Below are 23,473 nucleotides of genomic sequence, written 5' to 3'. Positions count from 1 at the left end.
CACCAGGGAAGCCCTATATGTTTTATTAAATTGGAGCTTAGTAGCCCTCCTTGATTTATTTTTTTCAGGAAATATTTAGTGAATGCCTATATGGGCCAAGTGCCTAAGTTACATCTGTGGGCAGCAGGTTCCATATTTACTTTTCACAGCTACCTCCAGACCTTCTCTACCAGGGCCATGGTTAGAACTTCATCGGGCTCTGGCACAAAGCAGTGGTGCCCCAGTACACGGCAGGGATAATGCTGTCCCAGCCGAAGTAGCAATGTGCTCTCTTGTTCTGTCTTCCTCTTCTCCCACTAAGTCACTCAGCCCTAAACCAGGTGTGTTCCAGTTTCCTCTACTACATGTGCATCAACCTCCTCTCAGCTCCAGAGAAGACAGGACCACCTTCCCAAGAAGGTAAGATGCTGTAGTTTGACCACTCATGAGGTCTGTGGTGGTCTTTTAGAGTCTGGATGCCTTGCTGATTGGCTGGGTAGTGAGTCAGTACAGTAATAAGAAACCTTTGCTTGAAGCTACCCAGAGGAACCATGGAATCATGGAATGATGGAACTGTAGGCTGCTTCCTAGGGAGGTGAGATAATAAATAAATCAGAAAACAGTGGAATCCAAGACTCTGGGACCTTTAGACCTTAAGGGTTGAGAAGGACTCTAAAGCTCAACAAGTCCAGTTCCTCCCCGTGACCAACTTCTCTGCATTGTCCCTCACACCAGGCCTCTTGCTCTCTGCCTGTTATCCCCAGATACCTTTGCTCAAAATATCTTTTTTTTTTTAAACCTAATATGAGATTTTCCTAGTCTATGTTTTCATGCAGAAGTGTATTTGTTGTAGAAATGGGGAAATGGCGAGTACTCTAATGTTAAAGTTAGAAGGTACTTTATTTATTTATTTTTGGCTGTGTTGGGTCTTCGTTTCTGTGCGAGGGCTTTCTCTAGTTGTGGCAAGCGGGGCCACTCTTCATTGCGGTGCGCGGGCCTCTCACTATCGCAGCCTCTCTTGTTGCGGAGCACAGGCTCCAGACGCGCAGGCTCAGTAGTTGTGGCTCACGGGCCTAGTTGCTCCGTGGCATGTGGGATCTTCCCAGACCAGGGCTCGAACCCGTGTCCCCTGCATTAGCAGGCAGATGCTCAACCACTGCGCCACCAGGGAAGCCCTGCTCAAAATATCTTGAACAGCCTGTTTCATTTCTTCATTACTTCATTCAAGAAATATTTCTTGAGCATCTACTATGTGCCAGACTCTATTCAAGGAGCTGGTAATAGGGATACAAAGTCCTGTTCTAATGGAGTGGGAGAGGCAGACAATAAACACATAGATATAATGTCAGGGGTGGATGAGTGCTATGAAAAAAAATAAAGCTAGGTGAAGGGATGGGGGTGATGGAAGGAGGAGGTACACGTTAGGGTTTTCATGAGGAGGTGAGGAGGTGGCATGTTGGTGGAGGTCTGAGTGAGGTCAAGGAGTCCCATGCACCATCTAGGCAGGGGGAGCAGCAGATGCAGGGCTGAGAGCTGGAGGTTTTCCCTTTTGCTGAGTATTAGTTGAGCTTCTGCAGCATGTCAGGGAGGCCTAAGTGCAGCTGCGGATACAGTGATAATTACGATCTGTTCTCTGCCCTAAGGAGTTCCTCTATCCTAGACCTCTCCCTCTTGTTATAATATAAAACAGTTTAATCATTGTTTTATTCATTCATTCAACAAATACCGTGCCTTCTTTGTGGGTGACGTTTGCGGCTGGCTGTGTTTCCTCTTTTTACGTTTATGAAGATGTTGTCTTCTCCCTACAGACTTCCCAAACCGCTCTTTTCCCTTTGTCTTTCTCAGACACTATGCTGAGAGAGACAGCAGCACAGGTGAGCATTTTCATTCCTTCCAACATGGATTGGCTTCTAGTTCTCTCACTGTACCAGCCACTCCTCTCTGCTTGGTGTCCAGCTCTCTGCCTCCTATTCAGGTGTGGTCTGGCCTGCACAGAGAATGACATGATGACTTCCACCGTGGTGGCAGCCACATCACAACAGCCTCTAGTGTTCACCAGCACCAGCCCCTGCTGCAGGCAGCTCCCTCTCTTGTTGGAATAGGAGGGGCCCCACTGTCTGCCCCCTCAGACCCTGAGATCTTGTCATATCTCAGAGCACCAGGAAGAGCAGCCAACCTTACTTACATGCAGACTGCTTCTTTCTTCTATATATGGATGTGCGAGGCTCAAGGATATTAGTTTTGTTATTATCACAGTGGTCATAGTGTGCTTTGGTAGAAAAGGCCCTAAGCTTAGAATTAGGAAACCTGACCTGACTCTGCTAGCACATCTCAGTGGGACATTCTCCATGTCACCTTAAACTTGCCTGTAGGCCCACTGCACTGGCAGGATGGACCCTTTCATTTGACCTCTAACTTGGCCCCCTGCTTGCAGTCTCTCATCCTCCAACCAGTCTTCACCAACTGCTACACGATCTATCCTTAACATCTCAACTACCCTGGCCTTCAGCCATTGTCTCCAAACATCAGTCTGTGGGGCATTGTCCGACAGTGATGGAGTTTTCTCTGGTCTATGGTGAAATTTGGAAAATAAGGGTAATGTAGTGAATTTTCCATAAAGGTGACTTTATTCAAAATTTAAGCTCTGAGGTCCTTTTCTTTCATATTCTTTTGGTAATCAAATGTTCTTTCTTTTAAGAAACAGAAGTTTCATAAGAAATTTAGGAATCTATTCTCAGGATAAAATCCATATTCTCTACTCATCATTCAAGGTCTTTCACAGTCTAGCTACAAATTACATCACACAGTCCCAAACCCCTAACACTCCACATCTATTCACTGAGGGGCCAGTCACACTGAACTCCTTCCTGCCCCTTATACATGACTTCCTCTTATGCCTCCAGGCTGCTGAACTCCTTGCTTCCTGGCTCAGGGAGTCTCTTCCCTCCTTTCTCTGCCTGTTTTCTCTTCACCCTCCACAGTTCCCCCCTCTTTGAGCTTGCCCTCCCCGTCGCAGGTGGCATGAGTCACTCTCTCTTCCACGCTTGAACATGGCACTGATCACGTGTCCTGTAATTATCTGTCTCATTATCTGTTTTTTCCCACCAGCTGCCAGCTACTGGAGGTAGGGCCTATGTCTCACAACCTGGCCTAGAGTAGCCAATCAGTGGACATTGTCAAGTGAACGAATGTATCTATGTCCTTTCCACATGCTACCTTTTGTCTCTTCTGGTAGAGAGGAAGAAGAGACTGATTTCCTTTTATCTGGCATGTATCCTTGCTGCCCTGTGCAGCACTCTGTATGTAGTGGACACCCATGTGCTCAGTACCTGCTCTTCTGTGTCCTTTGTGTGATTTTTCTCCTGCTTGTTCTCTCCCCAGAACTCTCTGCAGTGTCTGAGCTTCTGCAGCATGGGCTGCCCCAGATAAGCAGCAGGAGCCCTGAAAGCCTTGCTTTCCTGTCGGATCGCCAGTATGTGGAGGGAGCCACTCGCCAGAGACAGTACTGCATCCTGCTCCTCTTCTACCTGGCCTACATTCACGAGGACAGGTCAGTGCTCAGAGCTGGTGGCTGACAGTTGGTTCTGGAACCTACATCTTTAGCCAAGTTCAGTTCAATAAATGTTTACAGAGGCATCCTCTCCAAGCCTGGTGCTGGGCACTGGGGACACAGAGATAAGTGAGAAATGGCTTATATTCCTCAGGGGCTCACATGTTGGAGAGGGGGTTAAGACAGGTGGGTAGTCTGTCTAGAGACAGAGGCCTAGAATGCTAATGAGAGTTCCTTGATATCCCTGAGGGTGTTGTTCACGCACCAAAAAAAAATGTCAGTGCCTTACTTTGGTTTTAAGAATTACTATACAATTTTTTAAAACTTAAAATCAAAAGACTATTTTCTGTTAAGCTTTTAAAAAATAATTTATTGAGGTAAAATTTACATAATTAAATTAACTGTTTTAAAGCGAACAATTTAGTGGCATTTAATACATTCACAGTGTTGTGCAACCACCATCTCTATCTAGTTCCAAAATATTTCCATCACTCCAAAGTAAAACCTCTTATCCATTAAGCAGTCACTACCCATTCCTTTTTCTGCTCAGCTCCTGGCAACCAACAGTCTGTGTTCTGTCTCTATGGATTTATCTATTCTGAACATTTCCTATAGATGTGGTCATACAGTATGTGACCGTTCGCACCTGGCTTCTTCCACTTAGCACAGTGTTTTCAAGATTCGTCCAGTGAGCATAATGTTTGTAGCATGCATTGGTACTTTATTCTTTTTTTTTTTGGCTGAATAATATACCGTTGTATATATACACCACAATTTGTTTATTCCTTCATCCATGGCTGGACATTTGGGCTGTTTCCACCTTTTGGCTATTGTGAATAGTAATGCTGTGAATATGTGTATACATGTATTTGTTTGAGTACTTGTTTTTCTCTTCCTTTTCTGTATATACTAGGTGTAGAATTGAGGAGTCATATGGCAATACAATGTTTAACATTTTGAGGAACTTCCAAATTGTTTTCCAGAGTAGCTGCAATCCTACCAGCAATATTTGAGGGTTCCAGTTTCTCCATATCCTTGTTAACACTTGTTGTCCATCTTTTTGATTATAGCCAGCCTAGCGGTTATGAAGTGGTTTTTGCATTGTGGTTTTGATTAGCATTTCCCTAATGACTAATGATTTTGAACATCTTTTCATGTGCTTCTTGGCCATTTGCACGCCTTCTTTGGAGAAATTCAGATCTTTGACCCATTTTTTTAACTGAGTTGTAAGAGTTCTTTATATGTTCTAGATACAAGTCCCTTATTAGATATATGATTTGCAATTTTTTTCTCCCGTTCTGTTAGTTGTCTTTTAACTTTCTTGATGGTATCCTTTGAAGCACAGAGTTTTAAATTTTTATTAAATCTAATTTTAAAAATTTGGGGGTTGATGAAATATGTCTGTTTTTTCTGTTGTCATTTATGCTTTTGGTGTTGATTCTAAGAAAACATTTTCTAACCCAAAGTCATGAAGATTTACTCCTATATTTTCTTCTATAGTTATTTTCTTTCACAATTTTAGCTCTTACATGTAGGTTTATGATCCATTTTGAGTTAACTTTCATGATGGTGTTAGGTAGGGGTCCAACTTCTTTTTTTTTTTTTTTTTTTTTTTTTGTGGTACGCGGGCCTCTCACTGCTGTGGCCTCTCCCGTTGCGGAGCACAGGCTCCGGACGCACAGGCTCAGTGGCCATGGCTCACGGGCCCAGCCTCTCCGCGGCATGTGGGATCTTCCCGGACCGGGGCACGAACCTGTGTCCCCTGCATTGGCAGGCGGACTCTCAACCACTGCGCCACCAGGGAAGCCCCCAACTTCTTTTTTTTAATGTGGCTTATACAGATGTTCCAGCGCCACTTGTTGAAAAGATTATTTTTCCCCCTCCTTTGAATTGTTTTGACACCCTCATTGAACATCACTTGACCCATGTGATAGTTTAAAAGTTTTTTTTTGGGACTTCCCTGGTAGCACAGTGGTTAAGAACCTGCCTACCAATGCAGGGGACAGGGGTTCAAGCCCTGGACTGGAGAGCAACTAAGCCCGTGTGCCACAACTACTGGGTCTGCGCTCTAGAGCCCGTGAACCACAACTACTGAGCCTGTGCGCCACAACTTCTGAAGCCCGCGCACCTAGAGCCCCTGCTCCGCAACAAGAGAAGCCACCGCAATGAGAAGCCCATGCATCGCGACGAAGAGTAGCCCACACTCTCCACGACTAGAGAAAGCCCCTGCACAGCAACGAAGACCCAACGCAGCCAAAAATAAATAAATAAATATATATATATATATATATATATATATAAAGGTTTTTTTTAATTTTAAAACTCGTGCTTATTGTAAAAACTCAAGAAAAATGATTGGCTATAACGTTAAAATACTTCCCCATACACCTGCCAGAGTTAACTACTATTGGGTACCCTCCATAAACTCTTCTGTGTGTTAAAAAACACGAATATAGGAACTTCCCTGGTGGCACATGGTAAGAATCCACCTGCCAGTGCGGGGGACGCGGGTTCAAGCCCCGGTCCGGGAAGATCCCTCGTGCCGCGGAGCAACCGAGCCCGTGCGCCACAGCTACCAAGCCTGCGCTCTGGAGCCCGCGAGCCACAACTACTGAAGTCCGCGCGCCTAGAGCTCGTGCCCTGCAACAAGAGAAGCCACTGCAATGAGAAGCCCGCGCATCGCAATGAAGAGTAGCCCCCGCTCGCCACAACTAGGGAATGCAACGAAGACCCAACGGAGCCAAAAATAATAATAAAACAAAACAAAACAAAAAACACACAAATATACTTTTTTTTTTTAATATACAGAATGGGATATAATACAAGGTCTTCAACTTGCTTTTTAACTTAACAGTATATCTTGGACATCTTTCCATGCTACTATATGTATTAATAGGTCTACCTTATTCTTTTGGTAGCATAATATTTATATTATGGCTATTATCCATTTTCTTTTTAGTTTTTAAATAAACATTTTATTTTGGAGTAATTTTAGATTTACAGAAAAGTTACTCTTCACCCATTTTCTCCTAATACATAACTGTGGTACATTTATCCAACTAAGACAGTAACATTGGCACATTCCTATTTTTTCCAAATTTTAAATTGTAAAATACACAAACATAAAATTTACCATCTTAACTATTTTTACAGTACAGTTCAGTAGTATTAAATACATTCATAATATTGTGCTACCATTACCACTGTCCATCTCCAGCACTCTTCATTTTGCAAAACTGAGACTCTATACCCATTAAACAGTTAAGTCCATTCCCCCCTGCCCCCAGCCCCTGCAACCACCATTTTACTTTCTGCTCCTATGATTTTGACTATGCTAAGTACTAATTATACTGGAATCATACAGTATTTGTCTTTTTGTGACTGGCTTATTTCACTTAGCATGTCTTAAGGTTCATCCAAGCTGTAGCATATGTCATAATTTCCCTCCTTTTTTGCACCAAATAATATTCCATTGTACATGTATATACCACATTTTGCTTATCCATTCATCTGTCGATAGAGACTTGGGTTGCTTCCTTTTATTATATATTGTCAATAATGCTGCTGTGAACGTAGGTATACAAATATCTCCTTGAGTCCCTGCTTTCAATTATTTTGAGTATATACCTAGAAGTGGAATTGCTAGATCATCTGGTCGTTCTATTTTTAATTTTTTGAGGAGATGTCATACTGTTTTCCACAGTGGCTATACCATTTTACAGTCCCACCAGCAGTGCACAAGGGTTCCAATTTCTCCACATCCTCTCCAACACTTGTTTTTGTTTTGATAGTAGCCATCCTAATGGATATGAGGTTGTTATCTCATAGTTTTGATTTGTGTTTCCCTAATAGTGATGTTGAGCATCTTTTCATGTGCTTATTGGCCATTTGTATATCTTCTTTGGAGAAATGTCTATTCAAATCTTTTCTCCATTTTTTTAATCAGATTGTTTCAACTTTTTTGTTGTTGAGTTTTAGGAGTTCTCTATGTATTCTGGATATTAATTCCTTATTAGATATATGATTTACAAATAATTTCTCCCATTCTGTGGGTTGCCTTTTTACTCTGTTGGTAGTCTTTTTTTTTTTTTTTTTGCGGTACGCAGGCCTCTCACTGTTGTGGCCTCTACCGTTGCGGAGCACAGGCTCCAGACGCGCAGGCTCAGCGGCCATGGCTCACGGGCCCAGCCGCTTTGCTGCATGTGGGATCTTCCCGGACTGGGGCACGAACCTGTGTCCCCTGGGTCGGCAGGTGGACTCTCAACCACTGCGCCACCAGGGAAGCCCTGTTGGTAGTCTTTTGATGCACAAAATTTTTAAACTTTCATAAAGTCCAGTTTGTTTATTTTTTCTTTTATTGCCTATGCCGTTGTTGTCATAACCAAGAATTCATTGCCAAATTCAATGTCAAGAAAGTTTTGCCTTATGTTTTTTTCTAAAAATTTTATAGTTTTAGGTCTTAAGTGTGGATCCATTTGGGGTTAATTTTTTTTTAATATCATGTTAGGTAAGAGTCTAACTTCATTCTGTTGCGTGTGGAAATCTGGTTTTCCCAGCACCATTTGTTGAAGACTGTCCTTTCCCCATTGAATGGTCTTGGCACCCTTGTTGAAAATCATTTGATGATATATGTGAAGGTACAATACTATTAACTAAGCTTTATTCAGATTTCACCAATTCTTCCTCTATTGTCCCTTTTCTGTTCTAGGACACAATCCAGGATACTGCATTGCATTTAGTATTACCTATTTAAAAATGTTTAATTTTGGAGGGTCTTAATCTGATAGGTGAGACATAGGGTAGAAAATTTAAAAGATATAAGAGGGTTTATAGTGAAGTCAGTTTCCTCCTCATCCCCATCTCCCTTGCATGTACAAGTATAGACGTCTCCCTCCCCCAGAAAGTAGCCCATTGAACACAGAAATGTTTAATGATAAATACGAGAAGGGTGGACTGGCTGCCAAAGCAGGGCCTCCTGAACCCCAGAAGCAGCATCCTTCTCTTTAACACTGCCGGTCCAGCTGCCTGATGCTTTACCTTCTAGATGTAGGTGAGGAGTCTCTGGTCTCTAATAGAGCCTTGCACAAAGCACAGAACTATGTGCTATGCATGTGTGACGATGCTTTGTTAAATATATACAACACACTCTTTGTGCAAGTTGTCATTAGAATGTGGACATGCTGGGACAGAAGGACAGTGGCTGAGGGAGGATGTAGCAGGGCAGGACAGCCATCTCTGCCTTTTTCACTCAGACTCTCCTTGGTTGACAGGTTTGTCTCAGAAGCGGAGTTATTCATGGCTGTGCGAAGCTTCCTCCTGTCTCTGCAGGACCAGGGTGAATGCCCTCCACTGGTGGTCTTCAGAGCTTCCATCTATCTACTTGCAATCTGCCAGGACAAAGATGGTGTGCTAGATGAGGTATGGACCAAAGTGCCTGGGGCTTTTCTTCCTCCTCTTGCACCTCTTCACATCATGGTTCCTTGGGAGACTATGATGATGTATATATAGAGAAGGTGGGTGGCAGAGAGAGAGTGTGTGTTGGGGGAGTGGGGGAAGATAGAGTGCTGATATATACATAGCCCTTGTAACTTAGCCAATTCTCTCAACAGTACTGGGAGGCAGAGATTATTATTTCCATTTTATAGATAAGAAAATCAAGACTTAGGTTAAAGTATTGATAACTTTTGCTAGGTCACACAGTTAATTGATGGTGTGACCAGGACTCCAGCTCAGACTTGACCAACTTCCAAGGCTCTTTTCTTAGTACCACCTCTGGTTTATGCAGGAGGAAAGAGGTGTGGGGTGTCTCCAGGTAACAGTTTATCAAACAAAGTGTGTTGCCGGCACCCAGATCATTGTTAACCAGGCTGGTCTTGGATTGCTTTGAAGGTGGTTATATGTTACAGGTTTTCTCTCTCTAGCTTCTTTATAAACTCTCAGGGGTGGAGGACTATGTCTGATTCATCACTGGATCTGTCACCTTTTCCACTGAAAATTGCTTTTATTCCTTAGATGTGGACTCTTCAGCCTCAAATTAAGGACTCTCTTCCTTCAATGACTATTAATTTTGCCTTTTAAAAAAAATTACTATTGGGGCAAATGTGACATGAGCAGACCTGGTTTAATTTGAATGGAATCAGGAAGGTATAGTAGAAGTGCAAGTGTTCTCAAGTAAGACAGATGTAGGTATATAATGTCCCATTGTCTCTCTTTTTGTGGTATTAGCAGCCATTGGTGATCATTCCCTAGATCCTTTAATTCATTAGGGATTGCAAAATATAATATCCTAATTCTGTCATTCTCTCTTTGTTTATTAACTGGACTATTTGTATAAAAAGAAACTTCTCTCACCAACTATTCAGTTACTCTGAATGGTAGATTGTATAGGAAGCATAGAGTGAATGTTTGATTCTTTCCCTTTAATTACCAGTTTTCAAAAAAGATGAGTTCGTTGCCTAGCACTCTCTAAAAGTGACCAAAGAGATTTTTTTAGTATCATTATGAGCTCATCGATTTAAAAATATTTGATGGTTTCAATCCATTATATTATCCTTTTGAGGATCAAATTGTCTTATCTTTGGCCAGTGGGAGCCTATTCAAGATTGCTCCTAAGTCCTTTTGACACAACCTTAGTGATCTTTGACACAGAGTTTGAGTTTTCTTTTTTTAAAAATAAATTTATTTATTTATTAATTTTTTATTTTTGGCTGCTGCACGTGGACTTTCTCTAGTTGCTGCGAGTGGGGGCTACTCTTTATTGTGGTGCGTGGGCTTCTCGTTGCAGTGCTTCTCTTGCTGCTGAGCATGGCCTCTAGGTGCGCTGGCTTCAGTAGTTGTGGCACGTGGGCTCTGGAGTGCAGACTCAGTAGTTGTGGTGCACAGGCTTAGTTGCTCCATGGCATGTGGGATCTTCCCGGAACAGGGCTCGAACCCGTGTCCCCTGCATTGGCAGGCAGATTCTTAACCACTGCACCACCAGGGAAGCCTGAGTTTGAGTTTCCTAGTATCACAAGATGCTTCAGGCATTCCTGCTCTCCCATCCTGTCTTGATCCTACCCAGTTAGGCTTTCACTCTTACCATATCCCTGAAAATGCACTTGTCAAAGTCACCAACAACAGATACATGGCTAAAGGCAATAGTCAGTATTTTAGTCATCATCTTGCTTGACCTATCAACAACATCTCTTTTCTTTGAAACACTGCTTTTCCTTGGCATCTAGAATACCGGGTATTCCTAGTTTTCCTCCTACTTCTCTGGCAGTTATGTCTCAGTGTCTTTTGCTGATTCTCTTCTATCGCCTTGACCTCTAAATGTTGTAGTACCTCAAGGCTCAGTCTGTGACTGCTTTTCTTTTTTCTCTAAATTTACTGCTTTGATGATCTCATACAGTCTCATGGTTTAATTCATGGCTGGATTAAACAAGATCACTCTGGCCACTAGGACAATATAACAGAGGAGTACAAGGGTAAGGATGCAGAAACCAGTTAGGAGGCTACAGCAATAATGTAGGCAAGAGATAGTGGAGTAGGTGGTGAAAATTGTCAGCTTCTGGATATATTTTGAAGTTGGTGCCATAGGATCTCTTGATGGACCAGTGTGAAGTATGAGAATAAGAGAAAATAAAAGGATATTTTCAAAGATTTTGGTTCTCATGAGGGTCAAAGAATTGTTGAATTGAAATACTAGAGGGAGTGAGCTGGAAAGATAGGAGGGGTGGTGGTAAAATGGGATGCTTGAAATTGGGATTATTTGGGAGGGTGCAGTTCTTTGTAATGACAAGGTCTGGATACATGACCGTGGGAATGAATGGCTGAGGCAGGTAAAGGAGATTAGAAGGAGGAAGTAAGAGAATTTAGAGGCCAAGGTTTTCAAACTAGGGAAGTGGGAGTGAAAATAGCCCCCCTTGAGAGACTGTAGGCAAAAGAGGTTTTTGGCAGAGAATCAAAGCAGCAAGGTGAAGGGAATATTCAAAGAGGTACAGGACATAGGGAATTTGCTGATAACTGTGAGTGAGTTCTAGAGGGCACATGGAAGGGTTGTGGAGCTGTGTAAGAGTGGGAGATGGGATTTAAAGAGGGCATGTCCTGAGCCATATGGGGGTGACCTGAAATTTCTGGGCTTTCTGAGGTGACTGACGTAAACGGGGGAAAAGGACACAATAGGAATAGTCCTGATGGCTTCAAGACTAATAATCGTGGCAAGATTGGTTCTTGGGGGCCCTCTCTTCCCATCTACCAGTGGGTGTGGAGACTTAGAAGGTAGTTTATGGAGGAGCTCCAGATTTCCCCTCTTAGGTGTGAATCCATAAATGATATATAACATTGTTTTGCATTTAAAAAATTCTTATATAAATATATAAATGGCAATATACAGTCACAACTTGTTTTTTTTCACTTCATTTTTGTTTTTCTATTTTTATTTATTTATCCAGGTTTTTAAAAAAATTGTGGTAAAATACACAAACATAAAATTTACTATCTTAACCATTTTTAGTGCACAGTAATGGTATTGTGTACATTAATATTGTTGTGCAACCATCTCACCACCATCTATCTCCAGAAATCTTTTCATCTTGCAAAACTGAAACTCTATACCCATTAAACAATAACTCCCCTATATGCATTGACCACTTATCATGTGCCAGGTGCCATGTAGGTCCCTGTCAGGGTTGAGGTGAATCAAACAAACTCCCTGCCCTCAGGGAGCACCAGTTTGGCAAGAGAGACAAAAAGATCTCCTACAAGGCAGGGAACAGCTGCACTGCTCCCTGGAGCTGGAGGACCATTGAGAGCTACGAAAGCACAAGGGGCAAGAGGTTGTGTCCGATTGTGGCATCAGAGAGGCTTCGTGGAAGAGATGGAGGTAGTGAAGGGAGAACTTTCAGGCTGAGAGTAGAGTAAGATTTAAGATACAGAAGTGGGGAGTTACCCAGTCTATCCATTCAAGGAAAGAAGCCTAGTTTAGTGTGGCTTGGCTAGGTCACGTGGGAGAAGGAGTGGAAAGAAGCTGGGAGGTAGACCTAAGTCTTTAATAACATGCTCGAAAAGGAAATTAAGAAAATAATTCCATTTACAGTAGCATTAAGAAATTAAATATATAGGAATAAATTTAACAAAAGAAGTGCAAGGACTTGATCACTGAAACTCACAAAACATTATTGAAAGAATTTAAAGAATACATAACTAAATAGAAAGACAACCTGTGTTCATGAATCAGAAGACTTAATGGCCAGTTATAAGATAAATAAGTGCTAGGGATGTAATGTACATCATGATGACTACAGCTAACAATGTTGTTTTCTATATTTGAAAGTTGCTAAGAAAGTAGATCTTAAAAGTTTTCATCACAAGGAAAAAACTTTTGTAATTATGTGAGGTGATGGATGTTGACTAAACTTATTGTGGTAATCATTTCACAATATATACATTTATCAGATCATTATGTTATACTCCTTAAACTTATACAATGTTATACATCAATTATATCTCAATAAAATTAGGAAAAAAGAAGACAATAGTGTTCAAATGGCAGTACTCCCCAAATTGATCTATAGATTCAACATAATCTTGATCAAAATTCCTGTTGCCTTCTTTTTTTTTTTTTTAAGATTTAATTTTATTCATTTTTGGCTGCGTTGGGTCTTCGTTGCTGCACACAGGACTTCTCTAGTTGCAGCAGGCGGATTCTTATCCACTGCGCCACCAGGAGAGTCCCTGCCTTCTCTTTTTTTGTCCAGAAATAGACAAGTTGATCCTAAAATTTATATGGAAATGCAAGGGACCCAAAATAGCCAAAACAATCTTGAAAAAGAAGCACAGGGCTTTCCTTGTGGTGCAGTAGTTAAGAATCCGCCTGCCAATGCAGAGGATACGGGTTCGAGCCCTGGTCTGGGAAGATCCTACATGCCACAGAGCATCTAAGCCCGTGCGCCACAACTACTGAGCCTGCACTCTAGAGCCCGTGCGCCACAACTGGTGAGCCCGCGTGCCACAACTACTGAAGCCCGTGCACCTAGAGCCCATGCTCCATGACAAGAGAAGCCACTGCAGTGAGAAACCCGTGCACCGCAACGAGGAGTAGCCCCCACTTGCCGCAACTAGAGAAAGCCCGCATGCAGCAACAAAGACCCAACACAGCCAAAAAAATTAATAAATTAAAAAAAAAAGCACAAGGTTGGAGGGCTCACACTTCTTAATTTAAACTTACTACAAAAATAGAGTAATCAAGACAGTGTGGTTCTGGTATATGTCTAGCATAGACAATCAGATCAATGGAATAGAACTAAGAGTCCAAAAATAAACCCATATTTTATTTTATTTTTATTTTTTTTTGCGGTACGCGGGCCTCTCACTGTTGTGGCCTCTCCCGTTGCGGAGCACAGGCTCCGGATGCGGAGGCTCAGCGGCCATGGCTCACGGGCCCAGCCGCTCCACGGCATGTGGGATCTTCCTGGACCAGGGCACGAACCCGTGTCCCCTGCATCAGCAGGCGGACTCTCAACCACTGCGCCACCAGGGAAGCTGAAGCCCATATATTTTTAAAAGGATGCCAAGACAATTCAGTGGGGAAAGAACAGCCTTTTTAATAAATGGTGTTGGGACAGCTGGATATCCACAAGCAACAGAATGAAGTTGGACCCTTACCTCATACCGTACACAAAAAATAAATCAAAATAGATCAAAGACCCAAATGAAGAGTGAAAACTATAAACTATAAAATTCTTAAAATAGCATGTTAAGGAATTTGAGCTTTGTAATATGTACAATGGGAAGAGATAGGTTTTTGAGGGTTAATAAATGATTCAGAACACCTGCCCTTTGCTTTCTCTGTGCCAGGTCTTATGCCAAGTGCACAGATCAATCTGTCACAGTCCCTGCCCTCAAGCATCTCAAGTCTAGTGTGGGAGGTAGACAAGTACACGCTGACAATTATGGTACACTGTGGTATCATTATAGAGCTGGGTTTCTCAGCCATGGCACTATTAACATTTTGCACAGTATAACTCTTTTCTGTGGGAGGCTGTCCTGTGCATTGTAGGATATTTAGTGGGATCCTGCTCTCTCCTACTGGATGCCAGTAGCACTCTCCCAATCAAGACAATCAGAAATGTCTGTAAACATTTTAAAATGTCCCCTGAGGAGCAAAATCACCCCCAGTTGAGGACCACTGTTATAAGGTAAGCACAGTGAGGTTTTCTTTTCTCTAGAGGGTGCTGGGATGAGCCAGTGTAGATATCCTGGAGCACTGAGAAGCCAGTACATTTTTCCCGCTCTGTCTTGGCTGTCTGTGTTTGTTGGGGATTGGAGTCTCTTGAGTCCTCTGCAAGGTGTATTTAGCCCCTTTCTTCTTTGCCTTCAGGCTGTGGTTGGTGCCATCAGAAAATTACTAGAGGGCATCCCGGACCTGCACCTAGTGTACACCCACCACCCCCTCCTGCTCAGGTTATTCCTGTTGTATCCAGAGCTGATGAGTAGGTTTGGGCACCGTGTACTGGAACTTTGGTTCTCCTGGGAAGAGAGCATCTGTGAGGAGCTGGATGATGTCGCCTCTGCTGGGCAGCCCACCCTTCCCGCCAGCTTAGCAGCCCTGTTTCATGTGCTCAGAAGCAGCCCCAGCACCCTGCTCATTTTGCTGGTAGGTGACCACTTGCTCATTTCTACATTCAGAGATGGTGGGCCCTCTCTCTCTGGGAGCTGGTTTATTGAGGTCAGGAAGCACCCGCAGCTGCTTCTGCCTGCCTCTGGACTTATCACTGTTTCCATGTGAGTAGGAGGTGCTTTCGGCTGGCAGGTGCCTGGTTTCTGTAAGTCTATACCCTTTCTGAAGTCTGATGGAGGTCTGCTCACTGAGAGATATATGCCTCTCTAATCCCCAGGGGATATACCTATGAAATGCTGACCTCAGTCACCATTCCCTCTCGCCTCCCTGTCTTCTCTTAAGCATATTCTGTTAACAAGGGTTTGATGTCATAGGGGACCCCTGGGGCACGTAGATTAAGATGTCTGATAGCAGAGGGACTCGGCCTCTTTTCTACCATAACTCTCAGGATAATGTTACATGTGCAACACCCTCCCTTAGGCATACCCAGAATTTTTTTGTCATGAGTTTATTGCATATTCCATTGCTTTTTTTATGAAGTAAGACATTCCTATAATTTCTGTCAGGTACATCAGTTAGATAAGTAAGCCGCCTGCTGTCTGTAGTTTCTAACACACTGACTTTAATTCCATCTTTTTTTCCTCATTATTATAGAGATGACTCCTATAATTTATATATATATATATTAAAAAGGAAATTATTTACACATTTGACGATTTGTATTTAGTGACCAGTTACTAGTTTTAGGTCCCAAACTGAGCACACTAGCATATGAGACACTCTTTTTAGAACCCCTGCCTTCAATGCCAGTTACTTGGCTCCCCACCCCTTAGTCCTGGAAGAATGACATAGCCCTTTAGAGAAGAGTGGGTGTTCCTTTGATATTCTTATCATCAACAAACACGATTCCCTGACTTTATTGGAGTGACTGTGGTGGAAATAACACCTGCATATTGTATATCTCACATCCTTAGGTACCTACATCTGTCTGTATTCACATTCTCATGTACACACTCCCCACACAGACTTAAATCTTCACCTTTTTCCCTAAGATCTGTCATCTTGTGAAATCACACACGTGTTGGCTTGATAGGGGCCACATTCATGCTTTGGCTCAAATTCTTCCTTGGAGGAGGAAGAAAAGAGAAGAAGGAACGGGTTAAAAATAAACCATTAGTGCATAGGGAAAGAAGAAAAGATGGGATGCCAGGCAGAGTAGCAATGGACAGAGCTAAGATACTGGATTTTCTTTGCCAGGTAATGTATTCAGGGTCAATTCCTCACACATAACAGGTACTTATAAATCTTTGCTGACCTATTGAGTTAGGGGTCTGGACAGATCTAAGTCTCTCAAAAAAGAAAAATTCAGATCTTCTGAGAAAGATACTAATCATGGTATCTTATTTTTTTCTTTTTAAACAGATGAAGAAATAGTTTTAGAGAGATTCGTCCAAGGTCACAAGAGCTGAGATTAAAACCCAGATTTTGACTCCCTAATGTTCTTTCTAGTAAACTCAGCTAAATTCAGTGTTTCATCTAATGGGAGAGCTGTTTGAGCACTAGGGATATAGGGATGAATTTCACCTAGTCCCTGCCGCATGGGCCAGTGAGAGACTCAGACACAACAAACCACTAACAACTGGAAGATGAAGGCTTCTCTGAGCTTCGGTTTCCTCACATGCATAAGGGAGATAACATGGGGATAAATGAAAGAATGTATAGGAACACTTGTGATATGCTATACACGGTAGACTATCATTCACTGATTATTGACTGACTCTGAACCAGATAAAGAATGTTAATCTCACAGAGGCTTATTGAATTGCCAAGGTCATATAGCTAATAAAGATCATGACCATGACTGGAGCCTAAATTAATGAGTTTTTCACTAAATTAGATCCTAGAAACATCAGTGGTAAGAAAAAATAGCAAGGAACAGCTTTGTTGTTTGTTCATGTATATATAATTCCTACCATTTCTCCCCAGCTTCTAGCCGCAGGAGAGGAAAGAGTCTAAAAATATGTGGTGGTACCAATTTCTGTTTTTGATATGTGTAATTAACAGGTGAAAACAAAGCTGTTAATTGCCACTCTTATCAACGCGTGGTCTTTCATGTAGGTTGTTTATGTGTAAAAAACAGAAGCTCTGTTTGTTCCCTGCTTGGCCACATCCCTCTGGTCGGTCCAGTCCCAGAGAGTTCTGGACAGCTCTGGACAGGAGAGACTGTGGAGTGGGCCATGCTCCACCCAGAGCCTTCCCACTGACCCATATGGTGGGGTGCACTACTTCCCCTGACATTCAGCATGGCTGCTAAATGCTAAGTAGCCCCCTTCCTTTTGCACTGTTAACATTTACTAACTCAGGTTTCTAAGGGACCAGCTCTGGCAGTCAGGCAGCTGTGTACCAGTGAAGGAGCAGGAGTGGGAAACTGGTTTGGCCTTGGGCCCTGTGACCTTGGGCAAATCACACCTCATCTGGGCTTTAGCCTCATACTCTGTAAAGTAAAAAAGGTTGGTGGAAATGAACCTCTAGCCCTCTCATTCTGAGATCCTTTCCTTCCAGAGATGTTTTCTGAGTCCCTACAAGGTAACAAAAATGAAGCCAATCTCATCCCTGCCCTTCATTAAATCACAGTGTAGTAGAACTTACAATGCCACTGCTTTCTTGATAGGCAAACTACTTAATCTGTCCCAGTTTGCTCATTTGAAAAATCGGGGTGCACCTAGCTGGAAGAGTTATCATGAAGATACAGATAATGTATAAACAAACATACAACTACAGTTTAAACACAGCACAGTACCTGACATTATCAGGCCCTAATTGAGTGATTGCTATTGATAATGTCAACAAAAATTAATCAATAGTCAATCTAAGAAAGAAATGGAAAATTTTATTTGAGCCAACCTGAGGATTATAACCCAGGAGACAGTCTTTCAGAAAGCTCTGAGGGAAATTCCCTGGTGGTCCAGTGGTTAGGACTCTGTGCTTCCACTGCAGGGGGAAAGGGTTCGATCCCTAGTTGGGGAACTAAGGTCCCGCAAGCCACGTGGTGTGGCAAAAAAAAAAGGAAAGCTCTGAGGACTGTTCTGCCTGTAAGAGGTCAAAGCACAGTGATGTAAGTTTTTGAGACAAACGGTTAAATGATGTGTTATCGACAGTTTACACAATCCAGATCTACATGTACAAAGCAAGTAGTGGGTCACAGGTCATCATGGCTCCTTACAAGATTAGGAAGGAAATTATCCCCTAAGGAGTTGTGCGTTGTGACCCTTGATGAGATTAAGAAAGAATGTTGTCTCCTAAGGAGGTCTGGTTAATGCAGATGCACAGTATACGCCAAAGGGGAGGGAAGAGGCCCAAACGAGTAGAAAAAAATTTTTGTTAATTTTTCTCATCTTGCCATAAAATATGAATTATTTCATCAATATTATAGTTGTTTCTCTGGCAGCTGTGGAGGTTTTTAAAGAGCCAGGCCCAGACACCCCTGTGCTACCCAGTGATCAGCCCATCTGGATTTGTCTGGCCAGTTGCCCTGTAATCATGTCTCTCTGTGTCAGAAGTTGTCTTCCCTGGAAAGGGAGTCTGTGTGTAACCTTGGTTTCATGACACCCAGCCCTAACTGGCCTGTCCAATGGAATAGGCTTGTTTGAGCTGGAAGGTGCCAGGAGCTATCAGTAGGATAGCCTCTGGTGTGGCTTCTGCTGGCTTTGCCTTTAACATATACTCGTTAAAATAACTCTGAAAGCAAATAAAAAGCAATGTTCTTTCCCACCTTCTGAAACCAAGGCCTTTACACCTTGGGGCAGAAATAGCCAGATGCCATGGCAGAGACAAGGCCTGATCTGGTCCTTGCTTCCCTTCCTGTACCCTGAATCTGTCCTAACCCATCCTCTGCCTGCCCTTTGACATCTCCATCCCCCGCCCCTGTCTCCCTTAAGGCACCCTCAGGTCCCCTGTTCTGAAATAACCTCTTCTTGACCCTGTAATTCCATTTACAAGAGAGAGGCATCCCAGAAAGTAGAAAGAGCTTTGGGCTTGGAGTTAGGAGACCCATATTCAAATCCTAATTGTGCCACTTACTAGCTTACATGAAGTTTGGCACACCACATAATCTCTCTGAGCCTTCATTTTCTCCTATTTAGGATAGACTTATTTGACAGGATGATGCACGGTAGATGCTGAGTGAGTGCTTCTTTCCCCAGGTTCTGTGACACCATCATTTGGGACCCTTCCCCAGCTCCTCTCTTATTCACTGTCCACCTGTCCCTAACCATAATGCCCTCTGAGCTCTGGCTTCCTTCTCTCCTGCTCAGGACCTCATCTATTCCAGTCCAGTGGACACAGCCCGCAAGGTACTGATCGTCCTGAGGACCTTTTTGAGGAGGAATGAGGATGTCCAAGTGGGTGGTCTCATCCGAGGCCACTTCCTGCTGATCCTACAGCATCTGCTGGTGGAACATGGGTCCTCCCCATCAGAAGGTCAGTCTGCAGCTGCTGGGGGCATGTATTGACCTGAAGGTCAGACAGAATGGCACCTCTGCCCTGATGAGGTCTGCTCTAGGAGAGAGAATCTGAGTTTTCCATGCAAAAGAAAAGACAGAACAGTGGGGCATCAAACTAAACTTTATCTCCTTCCTCTCATTGGAGAGTGGGTGCTCAACATATTTGGTTTGTGTGTGTGGTTTGAGTGTGCTTATGTTTAATGTCTGCATGGGTGAGAGTGTTTGATGTATGCATGCATGTCCCCACCCTGCCCAGCATGTGCTCAGAGCTGTTTATCACAGGAATGGCAGCCTCCAGTTGGGAAGAAAAAAGGGGTAAATACTGGGGAGGTCAGGGAGGCAGCAGCAGCCAGCAGGGGCTGGGAAGGGGGTGGATCTGTGATGTATTGGAAGCTCCTGGTGAGATCCAAAAGAATGGTTTCTAAATCTGGAATGGGACTCCCTGGAGTCAAGGAAGCTTGATATTTGGTACAGTATGAAGACACTGAAAGACTGGGATTGGTCTGATTACTCTCAGAAAGTTGAATTTTTAAATTTCAAAGCAATTAAGAGGAAGTAGGTAGAGAGCTGTGGCTCACTTGGTCCAGTTCTGATTGAGGACAGCGGTTTGGAGGTATGTTTAAGGGTATCTAGAAGAGCTGAGTCTTTCTTTCTCAGGGAAGGACGAGCCACAACTAACTAATAATAGTGTTTAAGAGCCATGAGATTTCTTGGAAACACATAGTGGAATGACTGTGAGCACTGGATTGAGATTTGGGTTCAAGTTCTGGCCCTGGCCCTGCTGCTGTGGGGCCTTGGAGATGTCACTCAGCCTCTCTGGGCCTCAGTTTTCTTAACTGCAAAATAGGAATAACAATCCCTACTTCACATGATTTTTAGGATGATTAAGTGAAATAATGAATTCCTGGTACCCAACCCAGAGCTGGCACTCAGTATGTCAGTTGCCCCTCTTCTAAATGAAGAAGGAAAAAGACAGGAAATAGGGGTAAATCCCAACAAACTATTTACTGCTGGTGGGTCGTGGGTGCCTGTCTGACCTTAGGGTGATCTGATGGTCAATCCACCTGACCAGCTCTCCTTGTTTCTCACAGCCTCGGGGAACCTGCCTTTGCTGCTGAGCCTCCTCTCCTTAGTGCAGCTGAGAAACGAGTCAGAGCAAGAACTGGACAGCATGGCCATGAAGCTCCTTCACCAAGGTGCTCTGGCTGCTTGGGACAGTGCCTGAGGGCCTGGGGCTGGGCGTGCTGTTGGTGTGCTCTCAGTGGTGCTGGCCTTGTTCCTTTCTTCCACCCTTTCATCTTTTTGTAAGAAGCCAGTGGGTCAGTCTACTCCTGTGGGCTTTTTTTTTTTTTCTTTTTGGAGGAGTGAGAGGTTTATTGCAGGGCTGTGCAAGGAGAACGGGGACTCATGCCCCCAAACCCTGAACTCCCCGAAGGGTTTCAGCAAAGCATTTTTAAAGGCAAGGTGAGGGAGGAGGGTTGCAGGGTATGCAATCAGCTCGTGCACAGTTCCCTGATTGGTTGATCTCCTGTGGGCTTCTTGATAAAGGACCTTCCAGATCTTTCTCTGCTCATTCTCTGGTAATGTTTGGAAAATCATTGTGACAAGCTCCAGAATCAGGAATGCCTGGGTTTGTTCTCAGCTTAGTCACTAATTATGCAACCTTGGGCAGTCACCTAGCCTCTATGAGCCTTTGGTTCCTCCTAGGTAAAATAATAGTGCATACCTGATTTAGGGTTGATACAAAAATAACCGTAGATGTAGAATGCCACAGGATGCTTGGCACAGAGTAGGCCTTCATGGGGTACAATCCATGTATCTTCATTTTTCCTGGCACAAGCTCAGTTTTCCACTTCACCCCACAGCTGACTCAGGATCTGATGATCCAGTCACAGTTCTCTAGGCTTCTTTTCTACCCATACTTCAAACCTCTCAGGACCTTTTATTGCTCATTAATGCGGGCACTAGTTCATAGGCAGTACCCTCAGGAAGATTTGTTGAAGCAAGGTTGAAATTAATAGGAGAAATGGTGTGTCGTCAGTACCTGTTGACTGTCAGGTGGCCACAGGTAAGGATGGTTTTTTTCCCTGCCTGGAGCCCAAGGCTTCTCATGAGAAGATCAGTGTCTAGCTCAAAAAGAGCCTCCAGGCCTGACGTGGAGCTGGTCATGGCTGCCTAACTTATCAGGTTAAGGGTGATGCTCAGCTGGGAGGGAGGTCTGTGTGTGACAAAAACAGCCATCAAAAAGGCCTCTAGGGAATGGACTTGAGGACACGGGGAGGGGGAGGGTAAGCTGGGATGAAGTGAGAGAGTGGCATGGACATATATACACTACCAAATGTAAAATAGATAGCTAGTGGGAAGCAGCCACATAGCACAGGGAGATCAGCTCGGTGCTTTGTGACCACCTAGAGGGGTGGGATAGGGAGGGTGGGAGGAAGAAGCAAGAGGGAGGAGATATGGGGATATATGTATATGTATAGCTGATTCACTTTGTTATAAAGCAGAAACTAACACACCATTGTAAACAATTATACTCCAGTAAAGATGTTTAAAAAAAAAAAAAGCAGTAATCTACTAAAAAAAAAAAGGGCCTCTAGGGAATTCCCTGGTTGTCCAGTGGTTAGGGCTCTGCACTTCCATTGCAGGGGGCATGGGTTTGATCCCTGGTTGGGGAACTAAGATCCCACAAGCCATACAGTGTGGCCAAATAAATAAATAGAAAGGGCCTCTAACAGGGAGAAATAACAGGCTGAAACATACACGTGAAGTGACTATACATTTACGTATAACCCTTGAGTACTTTTATTTGAGAGCATTGAGGGTAGAGGACTGTAGTTCACAGGTGAGGGTATGTTTGGGGGGCCTGCTTGTCTGGTTGACCACAAGCCAAGTAAAGTAAAGTGTACTGTGGCTGCCAAAAAAGTGAATGGTGGGGCAGACAGCAGAAGCAAGAAGAACTACGGACCTGCAGCCTGTGGATCAAAAACCACATTCACAGAAAGATAGACAAGATGAAAAGGCAGAGGGCTATGTACCATATGAAGGAACAAGATAAAACCCCAGAAAAACAACTAAATGAAGTGGAGATAGGCAACCTTCCAGAAAAAGAATTCAGAATAATGATAGTGAAGATGATCCAGGACCTCAGAAAAAGAATGGAGGCAAAGATCGAGAAGATGCAAGAAATGTTTAACAAAGACCTAGAAGAATTAAAGAACAAACAAACAGAGATGAACAATACAATAACTGAAATGAAAACTACACTAGAAGGAATCAATAGCAGAATAACTGAGGCAGAAGAACAGATAAGTGACCTGGAAGAAAGAATGGTGGAATTCACTGCTGTGGAAGAGAATAAAGAAAAGAGAATGAAAAGAAATGAAGACAGCCTAAGAGACCTCAGGGACAACATTAAACGCAACAACATTCACATTATAGGGGTCCCAGACGGAGAAGAGAGAGAGAAAGGATCCAAGAAAATATTTGAAGAATAGTCGAAAATGTCCCTAACATGGGAAAGGAAATAGCCACCCAAGTCTAGGAAGCACAGAGAGTCCCATACAGCATAAACCCAAGGAGAAACACGCTAAGACACATAGTAATCAAATTGGCAAAAATTAAAGACAAAGAAAAATTATTGAAAGCAGCAAGGGAAAAACGACAAATAACATACAAGGGAACTCCCACAAGGTTAACAGTTGATTTCTCAGCAGAAACTCTACAAGCCAGAAGGGAGTGGCATGATATACTTAATAAAGTGATGAAAGGGAAGAACCTAAAAACAAGATTACTGTACCCAGCAAGGGTCTCATTCAGATTTGATGGAGAAACCAAAAGCTT

General features: G+C 43.2%; 1 protein-coding gene across 1 annotated transcript in view; it reads left to right on the top strand.

Moving 5' to 3' along the window:
- Positions 1-23,473, top strand: part of MEI1 (meiotic double-stranded break formation protein 1) — a 66,955-nt gene that overhangs the window by 25,574 nt on the left and 17,908 nt on the right. The window contains exons 17-22 of the mRNA XM_032645283.1: positions 302-399; positions 3,361-3,529; positions 8,800-8,947; positions 14,889-15,164; positions 19,442-19,607; positions 20,722-20,826. Coding sequence (XP_032501174.1) covers positions 302-399; positions 3,361-3,529; positions 8,800-8,947; positions 14,889-15,164; positions 19,442-19,607; positions 20,722-20,826 — 962 coding nt within the window. The remainder of the gene's footprint in view (positions 1-301; positions 400-3,360; positions 3,530-8,799; positions 8,948-14,888; positions 15,165-19,441; positions 19,608-20,721; positions 20,827-23,473) is intronic.

Source organism: Phocoena sinus, chromosome 10, assembly GCF_008692025.1.
Source record: "Phocoena sinus isolate mPhoSin1 chromosome 10, mPhoSin1.pri, whole genome shotgun sequence".
Taxonomy (NCBI): domain Eukaryota; kingdom Metazoa; phylum Chordata; class Mammalia; order Artiodactyla; family Phocoenidae; genus Phocoena; species Phocoena sinus.
The sequence above is the reverse complement of the archived record's forward strand: the minus strand, read 5'-3'. Positions and strand labels throughout refer to the sequence as shown.